The following is a 24,851-nucleotide window of genomic DNA, read 5'->3' as shown; positions in this document are numbered from 1 at the left end:
CTAATAATGTAAAACACAGCTCCTAGGAGATGTAATACTCTCCATTATGAGGAGAGGTCACTACCCATACTGGTTTCAACCTTTTTTTTGAGGTCTCATCAGTGAGCAGGTAGACCTGGATGATATCAAAGTTTAAGTGAAAAGAACTTACATACTTCACTATACGAATGCCATATATTATAACTAAGATACAAAGCCAAACAGCTATTTTTTCTGGCGAAGTTAATTAAATTAAGCAAATTAAATTCAAAGCAAAGGTGGAGCTTGCTCCACCTTTGCATTGTGTAGTGGAACAAACTCACTTTACCATCAGCTGAATATTTAACTGTGTTTCAAATGAATGTTTTTTGAAATACAATTAAATATTCAGAGATAATGAATTAAAATAAAAAAAAAATAGACCACTGCTATATCTTGGTAATCATTGACAATCGCCGCACCCTCACAAAAGAGTATGAATAAACACTGAAGGATAACATAGTACCCATGAAGATGATAGATGTTATGTCGAGTCCAGTTAGACCACATCGTGGATTTTATTTTATTTTTGAATAACAGGTTCACACATACATACCAATACCATGTATGGGAAAGTGGTTATAAGGAAGAAAGGAAATTGTGTTTTTTGATGAAATCAGGGTTGTAATCATTGGAGATGCCTAATTACTAAAGGAAGAGCCATAGGGATTTTTATCCATTATATATTTTTATTTAATATTACATATTTTTATCATCATCATCATCAAATTCCTGCCATGTACCCTCAAGGGGTGTACAGGATATGACAGTATTACATGAAAAAGTTACATCATTACTAACTTCCTATCTACAATTTTCCTCCAAATCAGTCTGTTACTTGTCAAGACTCCAACATTATCAGATCTTATATTTCTATCGTCTAAGGCACTTTGTACCGCATCAATCCACCTATATCTTGGTCTTCCTCTGGGTCGTTTTCCTGCCAACCTGGCAGAGAACACTTGTTTTGCTAATCTTTCCTATCCCATTCTATTTAAGTGACCATACCACCTGAGATTAGCTCTGCTAACACATTCCTGGATGCTGACAATGTCAAGTTCTTTCCTAATATCCTCATTTTTAATATGATATTGCCATTGATGCCATCTGTTCACGCCTCTAATCTTTCTCAGGACTCTCATATCTGCGGTATCTAGTCTTTGGTCAAGTGTTTTACTTCTGACACAGCTCTCAGATCCATAAGTTAAAACTGGTTTGAACACTGTCTTGTATACAGCTAATTTAGTGTTCCGACTAATTTCTTTTTTATTCCATATGAATTTATTCAATTGACTTCCCACCATACCAGCTTTGCTGATTCTGTTGTCTATTTCTATATTTAATTTACCATCTTCAGTAAAAATCGTGCCTAAATAGCTGAAATGTTTTACTTGTTCCACAGGTTCTCCATTCACAACACAGTTGACATTTTCAATGATTCTGCCTATTTTCATTGTCTTTGTCTTTTTATTGCTGACCTTCATACCATATCTATTACAACAGCTATTCAATTTAGTCAGAGAATCTTGCAGACTTGTAGCGGATTTATTTAGAAGTATAACATCATCCGCATAAAGCAAAGAGCTGACATTAACATCTCCAATTTTGATATCAGGTTTAATACCACATTCCTTCATAATGTGATCCATATAGATAATGAATAACAGAGGGGATAATGTACATCCTTGTCTCACACCAGATTTAACATTAAACCATCTTCCTGTACTTCCTTCAATTCTAACTGCTGACTTACAACTCAAATAAAGACTAAGTATTGCTTGATATAATGCCCCATTGACATCATATAACTGCAGCGTATTGAATAGCTTCTCTCTTGGCACCTTGTCATATGCCTTTTCCAAATCGACAAAACTTAAATACAGATCTTTGTTATATTCCCATGCTTTCTCGACTATTTGTCGTAAAGTGAAGATCTGATCCTGACAGCCTCTATTTGGCCTGAATCCAGCATGTTCTTCACCAAGCATTTCTTCCACAATTCTTCTCAACCGTTTCTCAAGTATACTTGCATAGATCTTGCCAGGAACACTCAGTAGGGAAATACCTCTGTAATTCTCACATTCAGTTTTATTTCCCTTTTTATGTATGGGTACTATGAGAGCTCTACTCCAATCATCAGGAATTCATCCCTCTGTCCAGGCTTTCTGAACTATGCAGTGCAGCCACTGTAAGACTCTTATACCACCATGCTTCAGCATTTCTGGTCGAATATCATCTACTCCTGCTGCCTTTCCACATTTCAAGCCTTTGATGGCTTTTTCTACTTCAAGTATGGATATGTAATCCTGACTGCATGCCTGGTCAGTGTTTTTTTTATCACTGTGCTGTCATCACTGCTTGTTTCATTTAGCAGTTTTTCAAAGTAATTACTCCATACTTCAAGGATATCTTTTTCTCCTGTTTTCATGTCACCTTTATCATCTCTAATTCCTTTTACAGCACTCTTTCCTCCATTCCTAAGCTTCTTCAACAACCTCCAGAATATTTTGCCACCTTCTTGATATTTATTTTCTATATTCTTGCCAAAGTCCTCCCATGACTTTTGTTTAGCTAGTTTTACACACTGTTTAGCTTTCTTACATTTGTCTCTGTATTCTGTAAGAGTAAAAGCTGACTTATTTGGCAGGAACTTTTGATATGCTTTCTTCTTTTCCTTCACTGCCTCTTTAACTTCCTGTGTCCACCAGGGAGTTCTGATTTTTTTATCCTTGCACACAACCTCACCACATGCCTCTCTGGCAGAATCAATCAATGTTTTCTTCAGAGTATGCCACTGAATCTCCAAGGTTTGATTCCTGTTCTCAAACTCTTTCATTTTTTCTTCAATAATCTTTGTGTATTTTAGTCTACAGTTCACATCTGAGAGCTGCTCAACTTTTATTCGCTTTAAAACTTTCTTACATGTTTTTCTTTTCAATATGAAATTCAATTTTATCCTGCTCAAGACTAAATAGTGATCACTTCCAATTTCAAATCCTCTGTACACTCTGGTGTACTGCACCAGGGAGAAAACATCACTATCAACAATAACATAGTCAATGAGACTTTTCTTATTCCTAGCCTCTTCTCTCCATGTGAATTTGTGCACATTTTTATGTTGGAACATGGTGTTAGTAATAACAAGTCCATGTCCTGAGCAGAAATCCAACAGATATTTGCCATTGTTATTAGCTTTGCTCTTTTCTCCAAATTTTCCCAAAATATTTTTGTATGTCTCACAATCATTTCCTACTCTGCTATTTAGATCCCCAACAAGGACCAACTTTTCCTTTTTCTAAAGCCTCAAAAAATTCCTCCACTTCTACCTTTTTTACATATACATATACATATACATTTATACATATTTTTATTTATATATATATTTCATGAAGTTACAAATTCCTGACAGATACCCCTTGAGGGTACCTGTCAGGAATTTTTAACTTCACAACTATAACATAATTAATAAACCAGAATATGAATCATAAATTTGTTACTGTATGCATGTTGGACATTGCTAGTTGTTGCTATCATGTTCTGTGGTATAACGCATATTATATCCTAGGTCCATGGCAGTTATATTTTTTATGGAAGCAAACCATACTTCATATAAAATTAAACCTTAATTTTTTATTGCATTGGGATCCTAAGCGTTTGCGAGGCTTCTTTAAATTTTCTTGTAAAACAGTTAAGATCAAAATGACATTTTTGTTTGTTGCCAAAGTACTTCACAGCCAGTTGTGTGGAATGCCAGGCTTGATTAATGCTCCCTTCTTTTTTCAACATCTTTTATGTGTTTACATGCAGATCTCTCCTGATCAACATAACAAATGCCACAAGAGCAATGAGTCTCACAAACGCCTGTTTTTTTTTCATATGGTGACGTGGAGTTTCTAGTGGATATAACAATGTTCCAACACACATACAGTAACAAATTTACCATTTCTATTCTGGTTTATCAATTATATGTTAGAGTTGTGACGTTATCAAAAACATCTAATATGTGTAATTAATTGTTTATAGGCTTGTGTAACATTTTTATGTAATAGTACCCCTGATGATGATGTAAATCTTACAACTTACAAAACTTGCTGGGTTTTAATTGCTTATTTTTATTGAATAAACTCTAATAAACTCTTTATTTGCTTATTTTTATTGAATAAACTCTAATAAACTCTTTATTTACATACAGTAAATAAACTCTTTATTTACATAATAATGTGGTCTCAATACCAAATACTTCCCACAAAACTGCTAAACCACAGAAACTTAAAATTGTAGCATAAGTTGGTGTTCTCTAGTAGCTACGATGCCCACATATTGTGTGGGCATCGTGGAATTTTATATTGTGTGATGGAGTTGTAGCTACTATTGGGATACTAGCATTGCCATAATTATGGAATGTGCATGTGTATGTATGGTAGGTGGCAAGAATATCTTGAGAAAACCAAATGATATGAAAGAATTAAATCAATGTAAACCTATTATCAAATTTGTAGACAAATTTGAATCCCTCGTAGATTGAGTCTTGGGCAGCTACAATAGCTCCTATTCCAAATCACACTTCCTCAATACAAAATGGATTCAGTAAAGACTGCTGAAAGAGATTTATTTCATAAACACTGTACTGAAGAAGATTGAAATTCTACGTCTGATGCGACCCAAATAAATTGCTGATAAATTATTACCTGAACTCCTGTTGTTATATCTGAAGAAAAATTAGCAGACTTATGCTTCTTTGCTTTAGCACGAACTTTTTCCCATACTTTCTTACGCTGAGCAAATGGTGCTACACCCCTATATGAGAAAGACATTTAAATGTTAACAGTGTAATTAGCAAAACATTCTTCATTTAGAAAGTGTAAGTTTTTAATATTTTTTAACCTAGTATGGATTAGACAATTTAATTACCACTCATGTTGATGTTTCGTGAAGAAAACACACATCTAGAGATAATAATTATTATTATTATTGAGATATAATAATAATTATTATTGTTATGATTATTAAGAAGTAGTTATTATTATTAAGAGAGGCCTCCAGGGAGTCAGGGAACATCAACTTCACGAAATATCAACCGCTCATGTTGATGTTTCGTGAAGAAAACACACATTTAGAGATAATAATAATAATTATTATGATTATTAATAGGTAATTATTATTATTATTATTAAAAGAGGCCTCCAGGGAGTCAGGGACTCAACGAGTGAGGTCATACCCCCCCCCCCCCCCCCACACACACACCAGCATTCATATGTATTGAATTCATTCATAATGCTTGCACATGCACCTTAATAAACCTTGCAGACTAACATCCCACATGCAACGTTTTGATATGTCAGTCAGCCATCCTCTTATCCAGGCTAATATTTTATATCCAATCCCATATTCTCAAATTTATGCATTAAGCAAAATCCAAAAGTACCATGGTATATCCATTCCACTTGCCTAGCTCAATGGTAACATTATTATAGTGTGTGAGCAAGTTGCTAAAACATAACCTTCCCTTAGTAAATCCACGCTGTCCATTGCAAAGTAGAGATTCTCTGTCAGCATATTTCCGAATGCAAGCTCTAATCTTTGCACCACCCTTGTGCAATGGGATTACCATACATTCTTTCCACTCCTAAAGAATCTTTCCTGTTTTGAAGCTCAAATTATATAACCTGGTCAAAGGAATAGCCAATTCAGTTGAACATGTCCGGTGAAGAAGTAGCAGTGAGTTCAATGTTGCACACACACCAGGTTGATAGCTTTCAGCAAAATGATGGGCACTCATTACTTGAACAACCTCTGCTACATCTGTTACCCTCATGACATGTGCATTTACAAGAGTTATTCTTTCATATTCATTCTTTCTTTTACTGTTGCATAATAACAGAATTCTTTGGGAGGTTGTCTTTAGTTGCAGAGCCAGTTTCTTTTCACACTCAGACTTAGCTTTCCATACAACACAGTTGTGACACTTCTGGCCTACTGCCTATAATTTTTTCATAACGGACATCATCCTTATGAAATGGTATTTCTTCTACATGTAAATTTCTTGCTTGATAAGATTAAACATCCATTTCACTCCTATCCTATTTATTCTTTGAACTCTCAGGACACATTCTAATATTGTATCAAGTATGTTTTAAATGCTTCCCATGCATTGTCAATATTCTTCCCATCCAGCAACTGATACATTGCACTGAACCCAGTATACTCCTCAGTTAGTCATAATTTCCTGCTTTGTAGTACAGAATGTAACCTTTGGAAGCAGAATAGTTATGTCTTTAACTGCAATGCCCTCTTATACTATAATCAAATCTAACACTCTCTGACTTTGAATTCCTTCTTATTCTTCTGTTACATGCTGCTTGAGGAAGTTGTTTTGTAACAGCTCAATAAATTCAGTTTCATGTTTCTCGTGAGATTTGATTGCTACCCAATCAATGTTTGGATAATTAAAGTTTCTCATTATGATTCCTCTTTTCATGCCCGTCATCTTTATTTGGTGATGCAGTTCTTCATCACTAATAACGAATCCACCAATTCTGTAACAACATCCTATGTATTTGATCTTTTTAAATTCCATCTCACACCAGATAGCTTCAAACTCACTACCACATTAGGGCTCAACACTAAAAGGATTCAAGTCATCTGATATCATGAGCTGTAGAGCAGAGGTGCCCTCCCTCGATGAGTCTTTGGACTCCCTGGAGGCGTCATGTAATAATATAAAATCATTAACAACATGCACTCCCCCCCTGCACCTCCACTCCTATCCTGTCTGTCTTTCCTAAAAATACTGTATTCTTTACACTCAATACCAGTTAGTATGTGTGATTCTGATAGCTAGGTCTCACTAATGCCTACGATATGAGGTCTGAACATATTGCCCAAGGCAACAAACTCTACTCCTTTGTTTCTGATACTCTTGTCTGCAGTCTGTGCAACACAGTTGGAGAACTAGATCTCTGTTCTTCTCTAATGCCTTATATATGCAGACCTCTTAGCACACATTTCATGGGTCTGAATCAGATGAACACAAAAATCTAAATCATTTTCTCCTCAGAATCATTTCCATGATAATGTCCATTCCAATCATTAACATAGTTACATAACATTGTTGCACTTACACACAGATTCTCACCATTCCTCCCATTATAATTTAGTTTCCCTGACTGTGTTAGGTTTCATACCAATTATTAGTTTTCAATACTCCTGATACCAAACACATCCGAGTGTTGGCTGTCCCTCTTATACAAATCCAGTCTTCCCTCAAAATCAGTCCATACATCTCCAAAAACTTGCATCTATTCCTTCTACACAACCTATGCATTAATTTCTTCTTAATTAATTTTTATCATATCAAGGTGTAATATACTTACGATTTTCACTTTCTCCCTCTTCGCTCTTGCTTCTTCCAACAAGCCTTTCATATCCTCTCTGATACTGAACTTATTGCTAGTTAAGGCATTAGTACCTACTACAATGATGATCTTGTTTACTTTTTCTTTTCTGTTTTTGAATTGCATGCGCTATATTTTTAATTTTTGAAGTTATATCCCACTCAACTCAGATAATATCCTTCTTTTTACTATCAAAGTTACCTACCTGATTTTCATTAATTACAAACTTACCTGATTCTGTGCTTTGTTTTTTCTTATTTTACTGATTAATTTTCTTTTCCTCCATATGTTCATTCAAACATTGATGGATTTTCTGTAATTCCCTCATTGTCTGTCTAATAATCTGCTTTAACTTCATGATTTTGGAGGGCAATTCATTTTCATTATCTTCCTGAGAAGGGCAAGCCTTCTTTGTTCTAGACTTTGCTGGTCTTCTTAGCATTGCATTTCTTGTGCATTTTTGGCACCATTTTAAACTATATTTAATACTGTGATATCTTAATAAAAGTATGTTATAAAACATTAAATACACTCAAAATGCAAAAACTTACACTAAGATACTATAAAATACTAATTTTCTAAGAGAAAAACACAGTAAAAACAAATAAAAATTAACTAAATTTATATGTAAAAGCAAATAATGAAATTTTCAGATATGCTTATTCATTAAAATAAATATAATACTTGCTAATACTACCTTCTTCCATCTCGAGGATAGCATAAATTCATTAAGAGAGAACATAGAAAATAAGAAAAGCTTAATCAATATCAGTACAGCAGCATTTTCAGTGCCGTTAAATATACATATTAACATTCATCTTGAAAAAGATAATCAAGTACCTCCACAGTCATCTTTATGGCAAGTCAAGACTGGCTGAGTATGCTTAGGATATTCCATCATATACAGGATTAAACTGGAAGAAGACAACTGTGCTGTGTAGAAGTCACTCATTATTAGGCTTAATGGAATAAATACAGAAAAGGGAAGCAATTAAACATTCACACTCAAAACAAAAAGTGGAAAAAAATTATATTAAAAGTCTAAAGTCCTATGAAGTGCAGACCCTCGGGTGGGAGACCTAAGAATTAGTTTCCCAAAGTTCGGGAAGTTTAACACAACCACAATTATTAAAATTAGGTTGGTATATCAAATCTGCTGCTGATTCTTAGAAAAGATTTCCAAGTTATCTGCTGCAGTAACACAGTTTTCCATTTGATTCTAAGCAGTATCAGAGACAAAGAGAAAAAAAAAGTGGGGTATAAAGCAGACTGGAAAATATATATTAATATATAGCAGAGCAGAAAAACATGAAAAAGCATCTAAAGGCATGAAAATACTGACAGAAGGTGGATTGGGACTCTCCCTTTCAATTCAACTGACCTTCTCAAGGTGGAGCCTGTTTCCATAAAAGGGACTCTGGTGAAACCAGTGAATATTCCCCACTATACGGGGATACTTTCCTAGTTGGGAGGAAATAACTAGTGATATACAACCACCTGGCTTACTGGAGGTCTGAAGTGGTATATGCTATGTTGGGTCTCCAATGCAGGGATTCCGGTTTCTGCCTCTCCACCTCTCTGTGCAATGCAATTGATACCATTCAGGGTCATGCCAAACACTCTTAGTGAACATAACCTCCATCCGTGCATTAAGGCTTATGTGCTGAAAAAACTGGCCATAACCTTTGTTCCAATAAGACCTCTCTTGCAGCAGATCTGAATCACATATACCACATCTTTCTATCTAATGGCTACAGTTTCCACAGTATCAAAAAATAACCACTCCTTCCTCTAATCCAGAACCTCTCTTCTCAAAAATATTAGTAATGCTCCATTTCCCATGCCTGATGCACATAAAAGAAAGTAGCCAGAATCTTAAAGAAATGCAACCTCTGGACAGCTTTTAAACCTCACTTAAAACTAGCTACCCATATTTGACCTACTAAGGACCAACTCCTTCCTCTTTCAGCTCCTGGTATATAAATATATAAACATATCTGCAGTCATGACTGCGATCATATGGCTATGCAGAACATGCTTTTGATATGGCTCATAGAATCAATATGAGAATCTACTACTGTTCTCAAATATCAGCCTTATTTTAATAAATGTGGCTATATAAAACTTCCCAAAATATGGGAAACACTAATACTTTGAGATCCAAATTTACATCTGAGGCTGTCAACAGCTGAGCATATAGGGCATCTAGTTCCCTTAGTTTTGTTTTTCCTTTGTGTGTGTGTGTGTTATAATTCCTATATTGTACTCTCTGAAAGTATCTGTGACTGAGATGAAATACTGGAAGAACTAGAGATTTTAAATCCTCTCAGTGTTGTTTTATTCCATTAAGCTTTTAATGTGAGACCCATAACCTCCTTTATTTCGAGAACACATCAGTTAAAAAGGTGGTGCTGCAGATCGACCACCTGATAATGCATGGGACTGAACCTGTTAGTAACAATTCAGGACGCTTATCCTGTGGCCGTATACTCTGCCAGGAGACGTATCTCGGGAGATGCTGTCTAGGCCACATTATGGAAAGGAGACGAGTCAGTCTCTGTATGGATGTCCAAGAGTCCATCTGCTCTCTCTGCACATCTCCATTCTATCTTTCCATGAATTAACGAATGATGAATCTTAAAAATAATGACAATGACACAGCAAAAAAGGAATTTCCCTCATAAACTGATGCCAACCAAAGACACAACACAACCAATCACAAAATTCAAACCATGCCAAAATCTCACTTTCATATCCACTTTACTGCCATCTGTGGCATTAACACCAACATTAATGACATTCACCATCACTAGCAGTCATCCAGACTACACCTCTTACTCTGGACAGAAACTCAAATAGAATCCAATTCTGTTTACCTCCAATGTCCAAATTACAGACTTTGCAACAAACATGTGATCTATGTCTACCTTTCATTTTCTGAATTTTATCTCATACAATTTGTGCATTGGTTGTTTGATTAATAGATCATATAAATTAGATTCAACACTGATTTACACTCTGACTTGCAAAAATAACTTGCTCTGACCTGATTATATATGAAAGCAGGAATGCTTAAAGGTCAGAGCTGTATAACTGAAAAGAAACCTCCACATTGCCTTTAAAAGAATGTGGAGAACCAACTAGGGCTTCTGACCTAATATTCAATCCTCACCTTCTCATGGTTCACCTGTAAGGTATCTGCCTGGATACTGAAAGAATGAGGATGGGATGGCAATTTGGGATTCAGCACAACAAATTATATTCTTACTGGCTTAAACCACAATGGTAAATGATGGTACAGCATGACAGAATTTCATGCTGGCTGGGGGTGTCGTCTGGTTAAAAAAAGCTCCAGTTCTTTTTGCCAAGGAACCAGGGCGAACAGCAAAAAGTCAGTTACTATAAAAAATCTTGAAACACACCCAACTCAACATCGCCAGAGTTCAAGATCGGTACTATCAACATAAGAAGTCTGAATGGCAAAGAAATGGAGCTAGCTGAGAAATTAGATAAGTACCAGATTGACATAATAGGGGTGACTGAAACAAAAAAGACAAAAACTGGTGAGATCTTTCTGAGCAATAAATACAAAATGTTATATTTAGGCAATAACAATCAAGGAAAAGTAGTCATAGCATTCAACACAAAATACGAGGCTAATCTTCTTGAATGGCAGGCAATCTCAAGTAAGTGATGTGAGCAAATATCAGAGTGGAGAACTGGACAATGATACTTATTTGTGCCTGTAGTTCCACAGAAGGTTCTACTAAGACAGAAGTGGAGGAATTTTTTGAGGTTTTAGAGAAAGCAATTGATTCAATGAAAAAGGAAAAGTTGGTCCTTGTTGGGGATCTAAATAGCAGAGTAGGAAATGATAGTCAGGCATACAAAAACATTTTGGGAAAATCTGAGGAAAAGAGCAAAAGCTAATAATAATGGCAAACACCTGTTGGATTTCTACTCAGAACATGGATTGGTTATTACTAACATAATGTTCCAACATAAAAATGGGCACAAACTCACATGGAGAGAAGAGGCAAGGAATGACAAAAGTATTATTGACAGTGATGTTTCTTGCTAGTGTAGAATACAAGAGTGTACACAAGATTTGAAATTGGAAGGATCATCATTTACTCTTGAGCAGGATAAAACTGAAATTCATATTGAAAAGAATAACATGTAAGAAAGTTTTAAAGTGAACAAAAGATGATCAGCTATCAGATGTAAACTGTAGACTAAAATATACAAAACATTATTCAAGAAAAAATGAAAGAAACTTTGAGATTCAGTGGCAAATCCAGAAAAAAATATTGGTTGATTCTGCCAGTGAAGCATGTGGTGAGGTTTTCTGCAAGGATAGAAAAATCACAACTCCATGGTGGACACAGAAAGCTAAAGAGGCAGTGAAGCAAAAGAAGAAAGCATATAAAAATTTCCTGGCAAATAAGTCAGCTTGTGCTCTTAGAGAATACAGAGACAAATGTAAGAAAGCTAAACACTGCATAAAACTAGCTAAACAAAAGTCATGGGAGGACTTTGGCAAGAACATAGAAAATAAATATCAAGAGGGTGGCAAAATATTCTGAAAGATGTTGATAAAAGTCAGAAATGGAGGAAAGAGTGCTGTTAAAGGAAGGAGAGATGATAAGGTGACATGAAAACTGGTGAAAGATCCTTGATGTACGTAGTAATTACTTCGAAAAATTGCTAACGGAAACTATGACAGCACAGTGGTAAAAAAAAACACTCAACAGGCATGCAAATCAAGAATACATATCCATACTTGAAATAGAAAAAGACATCATAAGCCTGAAATGTGTAAAGCAGCTGGAGTAGATATTCGACCAGAAATGCTTAAGCAGAGATACATATATATATATATATATATACATATATATATATATATATATATATATATATATAAAAAGACTAATAGTAGCTGCTCTGCATAGTTCAGAAGGCCTGGAGAGGGGGGACGAATTCCAGATGATTGAAGTAAAGTTCTCACAGTACCCGCATATAAAAAAAAAAAAGGAAATAAAATTGAACATGAGAATAACAGAGCTATTTCCCTACTGAGTGTCGTAAGATTAATGCAAATACACTTGAGAAACTGTTGAGAAGGATTGTGGAAGGAAAGCTTAGTGAAGAACAAAATGGATTCAGGAAAATAGGGGCTATCAGGATCATACTTTTCACTTTACGACAAATAATTGAGAAATCATGGGAACATAACAAAAATCTGTATTTAAGTTTTGTAGATCTGGAAAAGGCATATGACATATTGCAAAGAGAAAAGCCATTCAAAACGGTACAGTTGTATGGTGTCAATGAAGCATTATATCAAGCAATATTTAGTCTTTATTTGAGTTGTAAGCAGTTAGAATTAAAGAACGGACAAGAAGATGGTTTAATGTTAAATCTGGTGTCAGACATGAAGGAAAGTGGTAGAACCCGATATCAAAATTGAAGATGTTAACCTTAGCTCTTTCTTTTATGCAGATGATGTACTACTAAATAAATCCAGTACAAGTTTGTGAGATTCCCTGACTAAATTGAATAACTGTTGTAATATATGGTATGAAGGATTTTATAACTGCATGATACTCAATTTTATCCATTTCAAGGGATACAAACAACGCTTTTGCCTCAGACAGCTGTATGAAACAAACTACTTGATAGAATGACTTGCAATCTCACATGGATGCTTATGACAGATGTACCAACTTAGAAAAAATAAATAAACTGCAATATGAATGGAGAACTTATAGAACAAGTAAAACATTTCAGCAACTTAGGCATCATTTTTAGTGAAGATAGTAAATTAAATATGGAAACAGGCAACAGAATCAATAAAGCCAGTATGGGAGGAAGTCAACTGAATAAATTTTTATGGAATAAGAGAGAAAATAGTCAATACACTAAATTAGCTGTATACAAGACAGTGTTCAAACCAATTTTAACTTATGGATCCTGAGTGATGGGTTAGAAATAAAACAAACACTTGACCAGTCTAAAGACCACAGACTAGTGGATTATTTCAGTCATATCCTTGCTATAATTTTCTGCACAACTGAGTTTTCATCCAAATGATTCATTTTTGGAATTGATTGAAACATTACGTCGTGAGACTTCTGTGTGCTGCACAGAAGCACTATTATCATAAAATTAAGGTACAAGGATGGTCTGAAAAAGTTCTTGGCCTCAACCATAGATGACAACACTATTGGCATGTTTTTCTGTCTAAGTTGGTACATCTGTCATAAGCATCCGTGTGAAACGGCAAGACATTCTATCAAGTAGTATTTTTATACAGCAGTCTGAGGCAAAAGTGTTGTCTGTATCACTTGAAATGGATAAAATTGATATTGTGTGGTTATAAAATTCTTTGTAAAATAAGGTTTAACACCAAAAGAAATTCATTCGAAGTCCATAAAACTTTATGGGCACTCTTCTCCTTCGTTTTCAACAATTACGAAATGGGCTGCTGAGTTTGAACGTGGCTGTACCAGCCTTGAAGATGATCCATGTGAAAGATGTCCAAAAATTGTAACAACATCAGAAATCATTGATCAAATGCATGATATGGTATTGGATGAACGGCAAGTCAAAGTGCATGAAATTGCTGAGTCTATAGGCATTACAAAAGAATGTGTAGGATATATTTTGCATGAAGAATTGCTCACAGCAGATCAAAAACGCACTCGAATGAAAATCTCTGAACAGTGCTTGAAGCATTTTAACAAGAATAAAACTGATTCTGTGCGTCGATTTATTACTATGGAGGAGACTTGTATTCACCATTACACACCAGAATCCAAACAGCAATCAAAACTGTGAACAGAAGCCGATTGTTCAGTGCCAAAGAAGAGAAAGTCAGTTCCATCAACAGGAAAGGTCATGGCATCGATGTTTTGGGATGCAAAAGGGATTTTTGTTTATTAATTATCTTCAAAAGGGTAAAACAATAACCAGGGAATATTATTCCTATATTTTAATCAGACTAGACGAAAAAATTCGTGAGAAAAGACCAAGTTGCAGAAGAAAAAACATCATCTTTCATCGGGACAATTCACCTGCCCAATGTTCCAACACAAAAATGTGCACAAATTCACATGGAGAGAAGAGGCAAGGAATAAGAAAAGTCTCACTGACTACGTTATTGTTGATAGTGATTTCTTCTCCCTGGTGCAGGACACCACGGTGTACAGAGGATTTGAAATTGGAAGTGATCAACATTTAGTCTTGAGCAGAATAAAATTGAATTTCATATTGAAAAGAAGAGCATGCAAGGAAGTTCGAAAGCAAATAAAAGTTGAGCAGCTCTCAAATGTGAACTGTAGACTAAAATACAAAAAGATTATTGAAGAAAAAATGAAAGAGTTTGAGAAAAGGAACCAAACCTTGGAGATTCAGTGGCAAGCCTTGAAGAAAACCCTGATTGATTCAGCCAGAGAGGCATGTGGTGAAGTTGTCTGCAAGGATAGAAAAATGAGAACTCCATGGTGGACACAAGAAATTCAAGAGGCAGTACAGGAAAAGAAGAAAGCATATCAAAAGTTCCTGGCAAATAAGTCAGCTTGTACTCTTAGAGAGTACAGAGAGAAATGTAAGGAAGCTTAACACTGTGTAAAACTAACTAAACAAGTCATGGGAGGACTTTGTTAAGAACATAGAAAATAAATATCAAGGTGGCAAGATATTTTGGAGGTTGAAGAATCTCAGAAATGGAGGAAAGCATGCTGTAAAAGGAATTAGAGATGATAAATATGACATGAAAACAGGGGAAAAAGATATCCTTGAAGTATGGAGTAATTACTTTGAAAAATTTCTAAATGGAACAAGCAGTGATGACAGCACAGTGGTAAAAAAACATTGACCAGACATGTAGTCATGAATACAATCCATACTTGAAGTAGAAAAAGCCATCAAAAGTCAGAAATGTAGAAAGGCAGCAGGAGTAGAGGATATTCGACCAGAAATGCTCAAATATGGAGGTATAAAAATCTTACAATGGCTGCACTGCATAGTTCAGAAAGCCTATACAGAGGTATGAATTCCAGATTATTGGAGTAGAGCTCTCATAGTACACATATAAAGGGTGTCCCAAAATTCATGCAAGAAGTAATTTTGATAGAAAACACAGATTTTTAATTAAAAATTGTAATTTCTTATTGATTCATAAAGTATACAGTATAGGGTTATGCATGGAATAGTATATCGGGTAAATGGCCTCCACGGCTTTGCTGGCACATACGCACTCTTTTGTCGAAATTTTCCATTACCGTTTTGCATAAATGTGGCTGAATTTCGTTGATACAGCGCTCAATTTCCTCCTTCAAGGCGTGGGTGGTCGTGGGCTTGTTGGCATAAACCTTAGACTTCAAAAAACCCCAACGAAAAAAGTCCAACGGCGTTAAGTCACATGATCTAGGCGGCCAATTCTGATCACCAAAAATGGGAAATTACACGACCAGAAAATGACTCATGCAGTAATTGAATTGTTTCTCGGGCTGTATGGCATGTGGCACCGTCTTGTTGAAACCACTTCGTCCACATCCATATCTTGCAATTTAGGCACAAAAAACTGGATTATCATGTCGCGATAGCGAGCACCATTAACTGTTATTGCCTTACCACGCATTTTCGAAGAAGACTGGACCAATGATGCCTCCAGCCCAAAATCCACACCAAACAGTGACACGTTGTGGATGCATTTGTTTCTCAACAATCACTCGTGGATTTTCTGAACCCCAAATGCGACAATTTTGTCGATTAACAAAGCTATCAAGATGAAAATGAGCCTCATCGCTGAAGATGATTTTGTTCGAAAAATAAGCATCCACTTGTTGTTGTTCCATAATCCATTCAACGAACTCTCTTCGCTGTGTGTGGTCAGTAGGCTTCAGTTCTTGAGTCAATTGAACTTTGTAAGCATAAAGATACATATCTTTCGTGAGAATATGCTGTAGAGAGCTTCTCGAAATGCCCAATTCAAGACCGCGGTGCCGAATTGATGTTCCTGGACTCTCAGCAACACTCTCACGAACTACTTTGATGTTTTCTGTTCAACGACTTGTTGAAGGAAGGCCAGAGTGTATAAGATCACTAATTGATCCAGTTTCCTTGAATTTTTTAATTAATCTTTTCACGGTTGATGAAGTTAAATCACTATTCTGACCATATTTTGTATTAAAATTGCGAACTGTAGCTGCCAAACCTTCATTATTTTTAAAATATTGCTCAACAATGAAAATGCGTTGTTCTTTTGTGTAGCGCTCCATTTTTAATAACCCTGGACTGTCAGCTATCACGCTGTCTTTTTTTCTCGTTGGCAACACGTTACCGCACAAATGCCTGGTAAGATATATGCAAGAAACGGTTGAGAAGGATTCTGAAAGAGAAGCTTCGTGAAGAATAAGCTGGATTCAGGCCAAATAGAGGCTGTCAGGTTCAGATTTTCACTTTACAATAGATAGTTGAGAAATCATGGGAATATAACAAAGATATGCATTTAAGTTTTGTAGATCTGGAAAAGGCATATGACAAGGAGTCAAGAGAAGCTATTCGAAACGTTACAGTCATATATGGTGTCAATGTGACATTATATCAAGCAGCAATACTTAGTCTTTATTTGAGTTGTAAATCAGCATTTAGAATTGAAGGAAGCACAGGAAGGTGGTTTAATGTTAAATCTGGTGTCAGTCAAGGATGTACATTATCCCATCTGTTATTCATTATCTATATGGAGCACATTATGAAGGAAAGTGGTATTAAACCTGAAATCAAAATGGAAATGTTAATGTCAGCTCTTTGATTTATACGGATGATGTTATACTTCTAAATAAATCCGCTACAAGTCTGTAAGATTCCCTGACTAAAGTGAATAACTTTTGCAATAGATATGTAATAGATAATTAATTCCGTAAACTAATTACCAGCAATAGATATGGTATGAAAATCAGCATTAAAAAGACAAAGACAATGAAAATAAAAAGAAACATTGAAAATATCAACTGCATTGTGAATGAAGAACCTATAGAACAAGTAAAACATTTCAGCTACTTAGGCACGATTTTTAGTGAAGATGGTAAATTAAATATGGAAATAAACAACAGAATCAACAAAACTGGTATGGAAGTCAACTGAATAAATTCGAATAAGAGAGAAATTAGTCGGAACACTAAATTAGCTGTATACAAGCCAATTTTAACTTATGGATCTGAGAGCTGGGTCAGAAATAAAACACTTGACCAAAGACTAGAGACAGCGGCTATGGGAGTCCTGAGAAAGGTTAGGGGCATGAACAGATGGCATCAATAGCAACATCATATTAAAAACGAGGATATTAGGAAAGAACTTGATATTGTCTGCATCCCGGAATCCATTAGCAGACCTAATCTCAGGTGGTATCATCACTTAAACAGAATGGGAGAGGAAAGATTAGCAAAACAAGTGTTCTTTGCCAAGTTGGCAGGAAAAAGACCCAGAGGAAAACCAAGATATAGGTGGAATTGATACAGTAAAAAGTGCCTTAGAAGATAGAAATATAAGATCTGATAATGTTGGAGTCTTGACAGGTAACTGTTGATAGTGATTTGGAGGAAAATTGTAGATAGGAAGTTAGTAATGATGTAATTTTTCATATAGTATATCATATCCTGTATACCTCTTGAGGGTATATATCAAAAATTTGATGATGATGAATGCACCTGCCCATAAACGTGTTTTGGCAATGGGAAAATTAAGGGATCTGCACTATGAATTGTTGGAACATCCACCCTATTCATCAGATTTGGCACTCTCTGACTTCTATCTTTTCCCAAAACAAAAACTCTTCCTCACCAATCAGTGTTTTTTTTCGAATCAAGAGGTAATTGCAGCTGTAGAGGGGTATTTTGCAGATCTTACTGAGAACCACTACAGGGACAGGATAATGGCAGTGGAGCATCGCTGGAATATGTATCAGTCTTAAGGGAGATTATGTTGAAAAATAAAAATAATTTTGAAATTATAAATTCGTTTTTTCGTTGTTAGGCCGAGAACTTTTCAGACCTCCCTCGTATTTTCTAGATACATCATATCTCATTGCTTTTAAAGATGCTCGTGTTAAGCACATTACATTAGACATCAGAGTAAAAAGCAATCTTGGATGAAATCTTGGAAAAAATAAAGTCTTAGATGGTGGAACAGACATACAAGAGTTGAATTACTGTTGATATTTTGTTAACTGTCACCTTCTTAGCATAAGAGAATTTCAGGACAAGCTGCTAACTTCCTTTTTGCATCCTGATATAATGTATTTTGTTCTGTTTTAATCTTTTCTATTTCTTTTTCATTCACTACTAACATCCATGGAAATAGGCTGGATAATCTCCCTGACAGTTGACACATTTCACTTTTTTTGCTAAGCAAGATTTATTATAATGTCCTTTATGCCACATCAGACATAGGTAATAGAGCCATGAAAGGCAGTCTGGGCACTCATATTTCTGAAATTTAAAGCATTTAGAGGATTGGGGATATATAGCTTAGCAGGACAGCTGAAATAACCTGCTTTTACAGGTATTGGAGGTTTAGATGTATCAAAAGGAAGGATGGTGTTCCTAGTCAGAATCAGGCAACCACCAGCATATATAAAGATGTGACTCATACTTCTCACTCCCTGATCTTTAAGCTATGAATGTATTTCCTTATCTGGACCATCAAAGAAATTCAATTCCGAATCTTATCTTGAAAGAAGTTTAATGTTTTATGAGGTGTTACCATAACTGGAATTCTGCCTATTGACATTTCCCCAGGAATACTAGAATGTAGTTTCTTAACTGTTTTGGGAAAACTTGTCAGTCCTTCTAAACCCATTTGAATAAAAAAGGTGACATTTTTCCAATTGGCTTTTCACCTGTTGCATGGAGGATGAGAAACACTGGTACCACATGCTTTTTGTTTCTTCTGTTATAAAATGATGTATCTAAAGTACTTAGTTGGGACCTTGTGAGGGCCTCTGAAAAATTTGAGGATGAAAAATTTATGTTCAAGGGATTTTCAGTCTGGGGCAAAAAAGTAATCACCCCCATGGAGCAACACATGGATTCAGCCAGCAATAAATGAGCTTGGAAGTGAAACAGCAGGATTATCCTGGATGCTATCTCAGCAAGCTTTGGGCCCAGTCTGAACACCGAGGAGTAGGCGACTTATTGAAATGCTGATGATCCTTGCAGGCGAGTCCATTAACTTGTTGTTCATGTCTAGCCTATCCAGCAGGACTGCCCATTCTGCCAAGGCAGAAGCTAAAGTAGTACAAGACTATCGGGCTTCCTTTCTCCCCCCAGCAAACAGCGTTGGATGGTAGCAGTCTGGAATACAGGAAAGCAGAAAAGACTCAAAAGTAAAGTGGAGAATATGGGAAGAAAAGCAAAGTAGAGAAGATGAAAAATGCCAGTACTGTGATTAGGATGTCTCCTGTACCCTGTACAGGTGCCCCATGTGGAGGGAGGAGGTATTTAAAAGTATGTAGAAATGGCAACTAAGATGAAAATAACCAGTTTGTTATTGATGATGAGAAACTTAAACAATCCTACTTTCCTCAAGTACCCTGAAATAGTATCAATAAGTACAACATATATAACAAATTCAGGAACGATATAGATGCTAGCAAAGAAGAATGGAGCTTATAGGATAAATGTAGAAGAAAATTTTCAATATACAGCAGGAAAGTAGAATGGAAAAAGAGAGAGGTGGTCATCCCTGAAAAAATAATGATTAAGAATGTAGCTAGCACAGGTGTTTAGAAATAAAAGATATTTTATTTTGCAAACAGAGAATGGGGTGGAATGGATTGCTTGAAAGTTGCAAGTGCAATAAGTGAATGAGTTTAATGAAAGGGATAAGAGGCACTGTCTGGGTTGGTGGGTTGCTGTTTTAGAATGACAGCCAAAGCAACTAAGACTATGGGGTCAGTGTAATTATGTCTGTTAACTGTGTGCATTCTTCTAGCCAGTTATTTGTTTTGCAGGATAAAAAAAACAGACAAAGATAATCAAAAAAATCACAGAAACCTTATAGGACTTGTTGTCTGAGGCCCACTAACTCTTTTTCATGGAAGAAGTATTGGTGGGCCTACCAATACTTCTTCCATGAAAAAGAGTTAGTGGGCCTCAGACAACAAGTCCTATAAGGTTTCTGTGATGCCAAGTTCCTTAGATTCACTGAAATCTAATTAATGCTATGACAGGTGTCTTATCAAGGAATGCCCAAAAGAAAACTGAAACCTAAAGCTGCATGATGTTTGGAACTCAATAATTAAACTTTGCAATGTTATGGAGCTTGATTACACTAAAATATGCACGAACTGCTTCCAAAACAATGATCTCAACTGATGTGCAAGCGTAATGTATTAGACATTCTAAAGCAAAAGTAAACTTTTATTCTAACAGTTGGAGAAGTGTGGCCTGAACACATTCAGTGCTATTTCTTGTTATGTCAGTACTCATAATGCCAATGGTAAAAAAGTGAGTATTCTTTTATAATTAATTGTATTTACAGTAAAGTTACATAAATTCTAACCTGTCAAAAGAACATACATTAGAATCTTCAACATTATGATAGTCACACATACAAACAAGCTGAGAGTGAAATAATTCATTTGCAACATCTGTAATAACACTTTTTTGATTAGACTTGTAGAACATGTTTTAATATTAATGAATATTAATTTTTCATTAATATAAATAGGTTTTTAAAAACATACCACCAATATATAGCTCCAGATTCCAAACGTACACATGTATAAAGTGAGCATACATAAAGAGATTGAATTTTGTCCTGATGAAATTCTGGAAATGCTTGAGCAGAATGTTCCAGTTTTGATGATACCGCATTCAAGGTTTCATCTATCCATGTTGCTACCTTTCCATTCTCAGTAACAACACCAGCTCTTACACCTGCTGCAGCCAATAAGGTAATTTTCTCTCCAACCAAAGATAACGGTATTGTTTTCGGGTGAAAGATACTAGAATTCTATTTAAAAAAAAAAAAAGATTATCTTTAATCGAAAATGAAAAATATTAAAAGAAACATTAAAAACAGGGCAAACATAAATTACAATACACAGCCCAAACTAGTGATTCCCACACTTTCCTACTATGGCAATATTTTTTCATACACTCAGGGACACTCAATTTACATAATTCATAAATTCATACAAAAACAGATTCTATAATCTAATTGTAAGCCAAATGATTCTAACCTAATTCTAACTCCAAAATAAAGGCGTATTCATAAAACTGTCTCTTCTTGCAGAAGTTTTGAATATTTGGCCTAATTGTTGATAAACACACTCACAACTCTCTGTCAACAGTTAATAAACAATTTCTTGAAATTTAAACAAACTATTTGATTTTTAAGAACATGGATTTAATAAACATTTATACAAATAGTCTACTAGTTTCACTAGTAGACTGTCTAGCTTTGTCAAGACTAGGAAGGTAATGCTAGTATTAAATGCAAAAAAAAAACAAAAGAATGAAGTAAGGGTTTAAAAACAGACAAATTGGAGTGCATGCATTTTTTACTCTTAATATTTGTCAGACATGAAAAAACATAAGAAAATCTGGCTAAATAACTTTATCATTGTAACAATTCCATGGTCTTAAAAATCAAATAGTTTGTTTCAATTTTAATGAAAAGGACCAAATAACAACTTTCAGTATAAACAATTTCTTGCTTTACTCTTAATATTTGTCAGACATGAAAAAATGCTTGTTCACAGAGATAAGAAATGGAAAGCTGCAGTAATATAGTCATTGCCTTTGAAAAAATCATAAGATTTCTCTTCTTACTGAGATTCCAAAATACATCAAATGGCACTTCATTGAATTTAATCTTCAAAGTACGATCACACTTTAGTTCACATAGCTGTTCTTCCTCTTTCACACTAAGAAATTCTGGCTAAATAACTTTTTCATATAGCAATTTTGAGTAGTGATCATCTCTCTCTCTGACTTGTCGTTCACTCTGATAATTACACACCTTTATGTTCATTATTATTATTATTATTATCATCTGCTCCACTGGCATGCTTTCTTTTCACCAAGTTCTCTGTAGATAACTAAATAAATGGCTTAAATTAAGGGGATATTAAATCCCACATAGTTTTAAACCGAATAAGAAACTCAAAGACTGGAATCAGAGAGTTTCTTGCCGAATATAGTAAAACTATAAAGTATCGGCGACACTAGCGTTAGCCAATGCAAGTGACCCTAGTAACGTAGTACAATACCGGACGACTCGTTGCAAAGGTGGGGAAGTTCAGATCGCTATTCTTAGGTATTTTCCATAATGTAATAACAGCATACATTTCCTAGGAAATGTATGCTGTTATTACATTATGGAGGGAGGTCACTACCCAGACCGGTTTCAGCCTTTTTTGAGGCTTCATCAGTGAGTAGCTAGACCAAAAACTTTTGGTCTAGCGGTTTTGGTCTAGCTACTCACTGATGAAGCCTCAAAAAAGGCTGAAACCGGTCTGGGTAGTGACCTCCCTCCATAATGTAATAACAGCATACATTTCCTAGGAAATGTGTTTTTACATTATGGAAAATACCTAAGAATAGCGATCTGAACTTCCCCACCTTTGCAACGAGTCGTCCGGTATTGTACTACGTACTAGGGTCACTTGCATTGGCTAACGCTAGTGTCGCCGATACTTTATAGTTTTACTATATTCGGCAAGAAACTCTCTGATTCCAATCTTTGAGTTTCTTATTCGGTTTTAAAACTATGTGGGATTTAATATCCCCTTAATTTAAGTAATGTTTTCATTGCCGAAATGAAGCTTATTAGCTCTTTATACTTAAGTAAATAAATGGCTATTTTACACAGAAGTGGTTTTCTAAAAAAACACATTTTCCTCACTTTTGTTCAAAAATAATGCCAAGAACACAATGGTACTGGTTTGTTTTTCAATGGAAAAATACAAGTAGTCCACCCACACTCTCAGCTTAAAAAATGCACCATGCACACATGATACTTGTGGGCATGGCTGTCACACTAAAATAATAACCTCAGCACATAAATCAGAGTTTGAATACCAAAAATTTTAATTTAAAAAAAAAAAAGCCAATTGATTTGAGTTTTTAAAAATCATTCTCATGATTTCTCAACTTGTCTGAAAACGAAAATCTGGACATCATGTTTGTTTTCAAATCTTATCTGTTGACAACCTTTATTTAGCCTGAATCTTATCAGGAACATCCAGTAGGGAAATGCTTCTGAAATTCTCACAATCAGAACCCTCTGACCAGACCTCAGAATTACGCAGTGAAGCCAGTGCAAAACTTCTGTACCTACACATTTGAGCATTGCTGGTCAAATATCATCTACTTCAGCTACCTTTCCAGATTTCAGATTTCATTTGATGATGATTTTTCCTACTTCAAGAGTTGATATCGTCGCCACCATGTTAACCCAGTGAATGTAAAAAAAATGCATTTTCATATTAAATAAACGTTTATCTATTAATTATCTATGACTGATGTTCAAAAATTTATCTCAATTGGATAAAAGGAGTACTAAAGTGGTAATAATTAAAGCAGTAAATTCCAAAACTTCAAGATGATTTTGAATTCAAGAATGAATGTTTTTTTTTTCCCCTGAAGAGTAGCTAAATCAACATTCATTAGTTTAGCATAGTGGCGATGATATGTATTCCTGATTGCATTCCTTTTGGTGTTTTCTAACACTGTGCAGTCACTGGCTGTTTGTTTAGCAACCATTCAAATTATTCCATACATCTAGAACATCAGTATCTTCAGTTTTCAAGTCATTAGCATCTCTGATTCCTTTTACAGTACTCTTTCCTCCATTTCTAGGCTTTCTGAACAACCTCCAGACTATTTTATCATATTCCTGACATTTATTTTCTATGTTCTTTGTCAAGTAAACAGTACTTCACTTTCTTACATTTTTTCTCATGTATTCTCTCACAGCACAAGCTGAACTTGTACTTTAATACTTACAAGAGTTTTCTATACGCTTTCTTCTTTTCCTTACTCTAAATCTTATCAGGAACGTTCAGTAGGGAAATGCTTCTGAAATTCTCACAATCAGAACCCTCTGACCAGGCCTCAGAATTATGCAGTGAAGCCAGAATTTCCAGAGTCTATCATGAAGTTCTGATTTTTTCTATTCTGAGGACACATCACCAAATCCTCTCTGGCTGAATCCATCAATGTTTTCTTCAGAGTTGCCATTGAATCTAAGGTTTGGTTCTTTTCATACTGTTTAATTTTTTTTCTTGAATAATATTTGCATATTTGAGTCTACATTTCAAATCTGAAAGCTGCTTGAATTTGATTCCTTTTAAAACTTTCTTATATACTCTTCTTTTCAATAAGAAATTCCATTTATCTTACTCAAAACTAAATGGTGATACTTTGA

At 35.2% G+C, this 24,851-nt stretch overlaps 1 protein-coding gene across 5 annotated transcripts in view; it reads right to left on the bottom strand.

Annotated features, from left to right (window-relative positions):
• The window catches only part of hyd (E3 ubiquitin-protein ligase hyd), a 680,323-nt gene that overhangs the window by 501,547 nt on the left and 153,925 nt on the right, over positions 1–24,851 (bottom strand). For all 5 annotated transcript variants that reach the window (XM_090411567.1, XM_090411569.1, XM_090411568.1 and 2 more), the window contains 2 exons: positions 21,163–21,431; positions 4,707–4,815 (listed from right to left, as the gene is read on the bottom strand). In XM_090411567.1, coding sequence (XP_090267693.1) covers positions 4,707–4,815; positions 21,163–21,431 — 378 coding nt within the window. The remainder of the gene's footprint in view (positions 1–4,706; positions 4,816–21,162; positions 21,432–24,851) is intronic.

The sequence above is a fragment of the Typopeltis vanoorti genome, chromosome 21, assembly GCF_054136105.1.
Source record: "Typopeltis vanoorti isolate ZY-2024b chromosome 21, IOZ_Tvanoo_1.0, whole genome shotgun sequence".
In the NCBI taxonomy this organism is placed as follows: domain Eukaryota; kingdom Metazoa; phylum Arthropoda; class Arachnida; order Uropygi; family Thelyphonidae; genus Typopeltis; species Typopeltis vanoorti.
The sequence above is the reverse complement of the archived record's forward strand: the minus strand, read 5'-3'. Positions and strand labels throughout refer to the sequence as shown.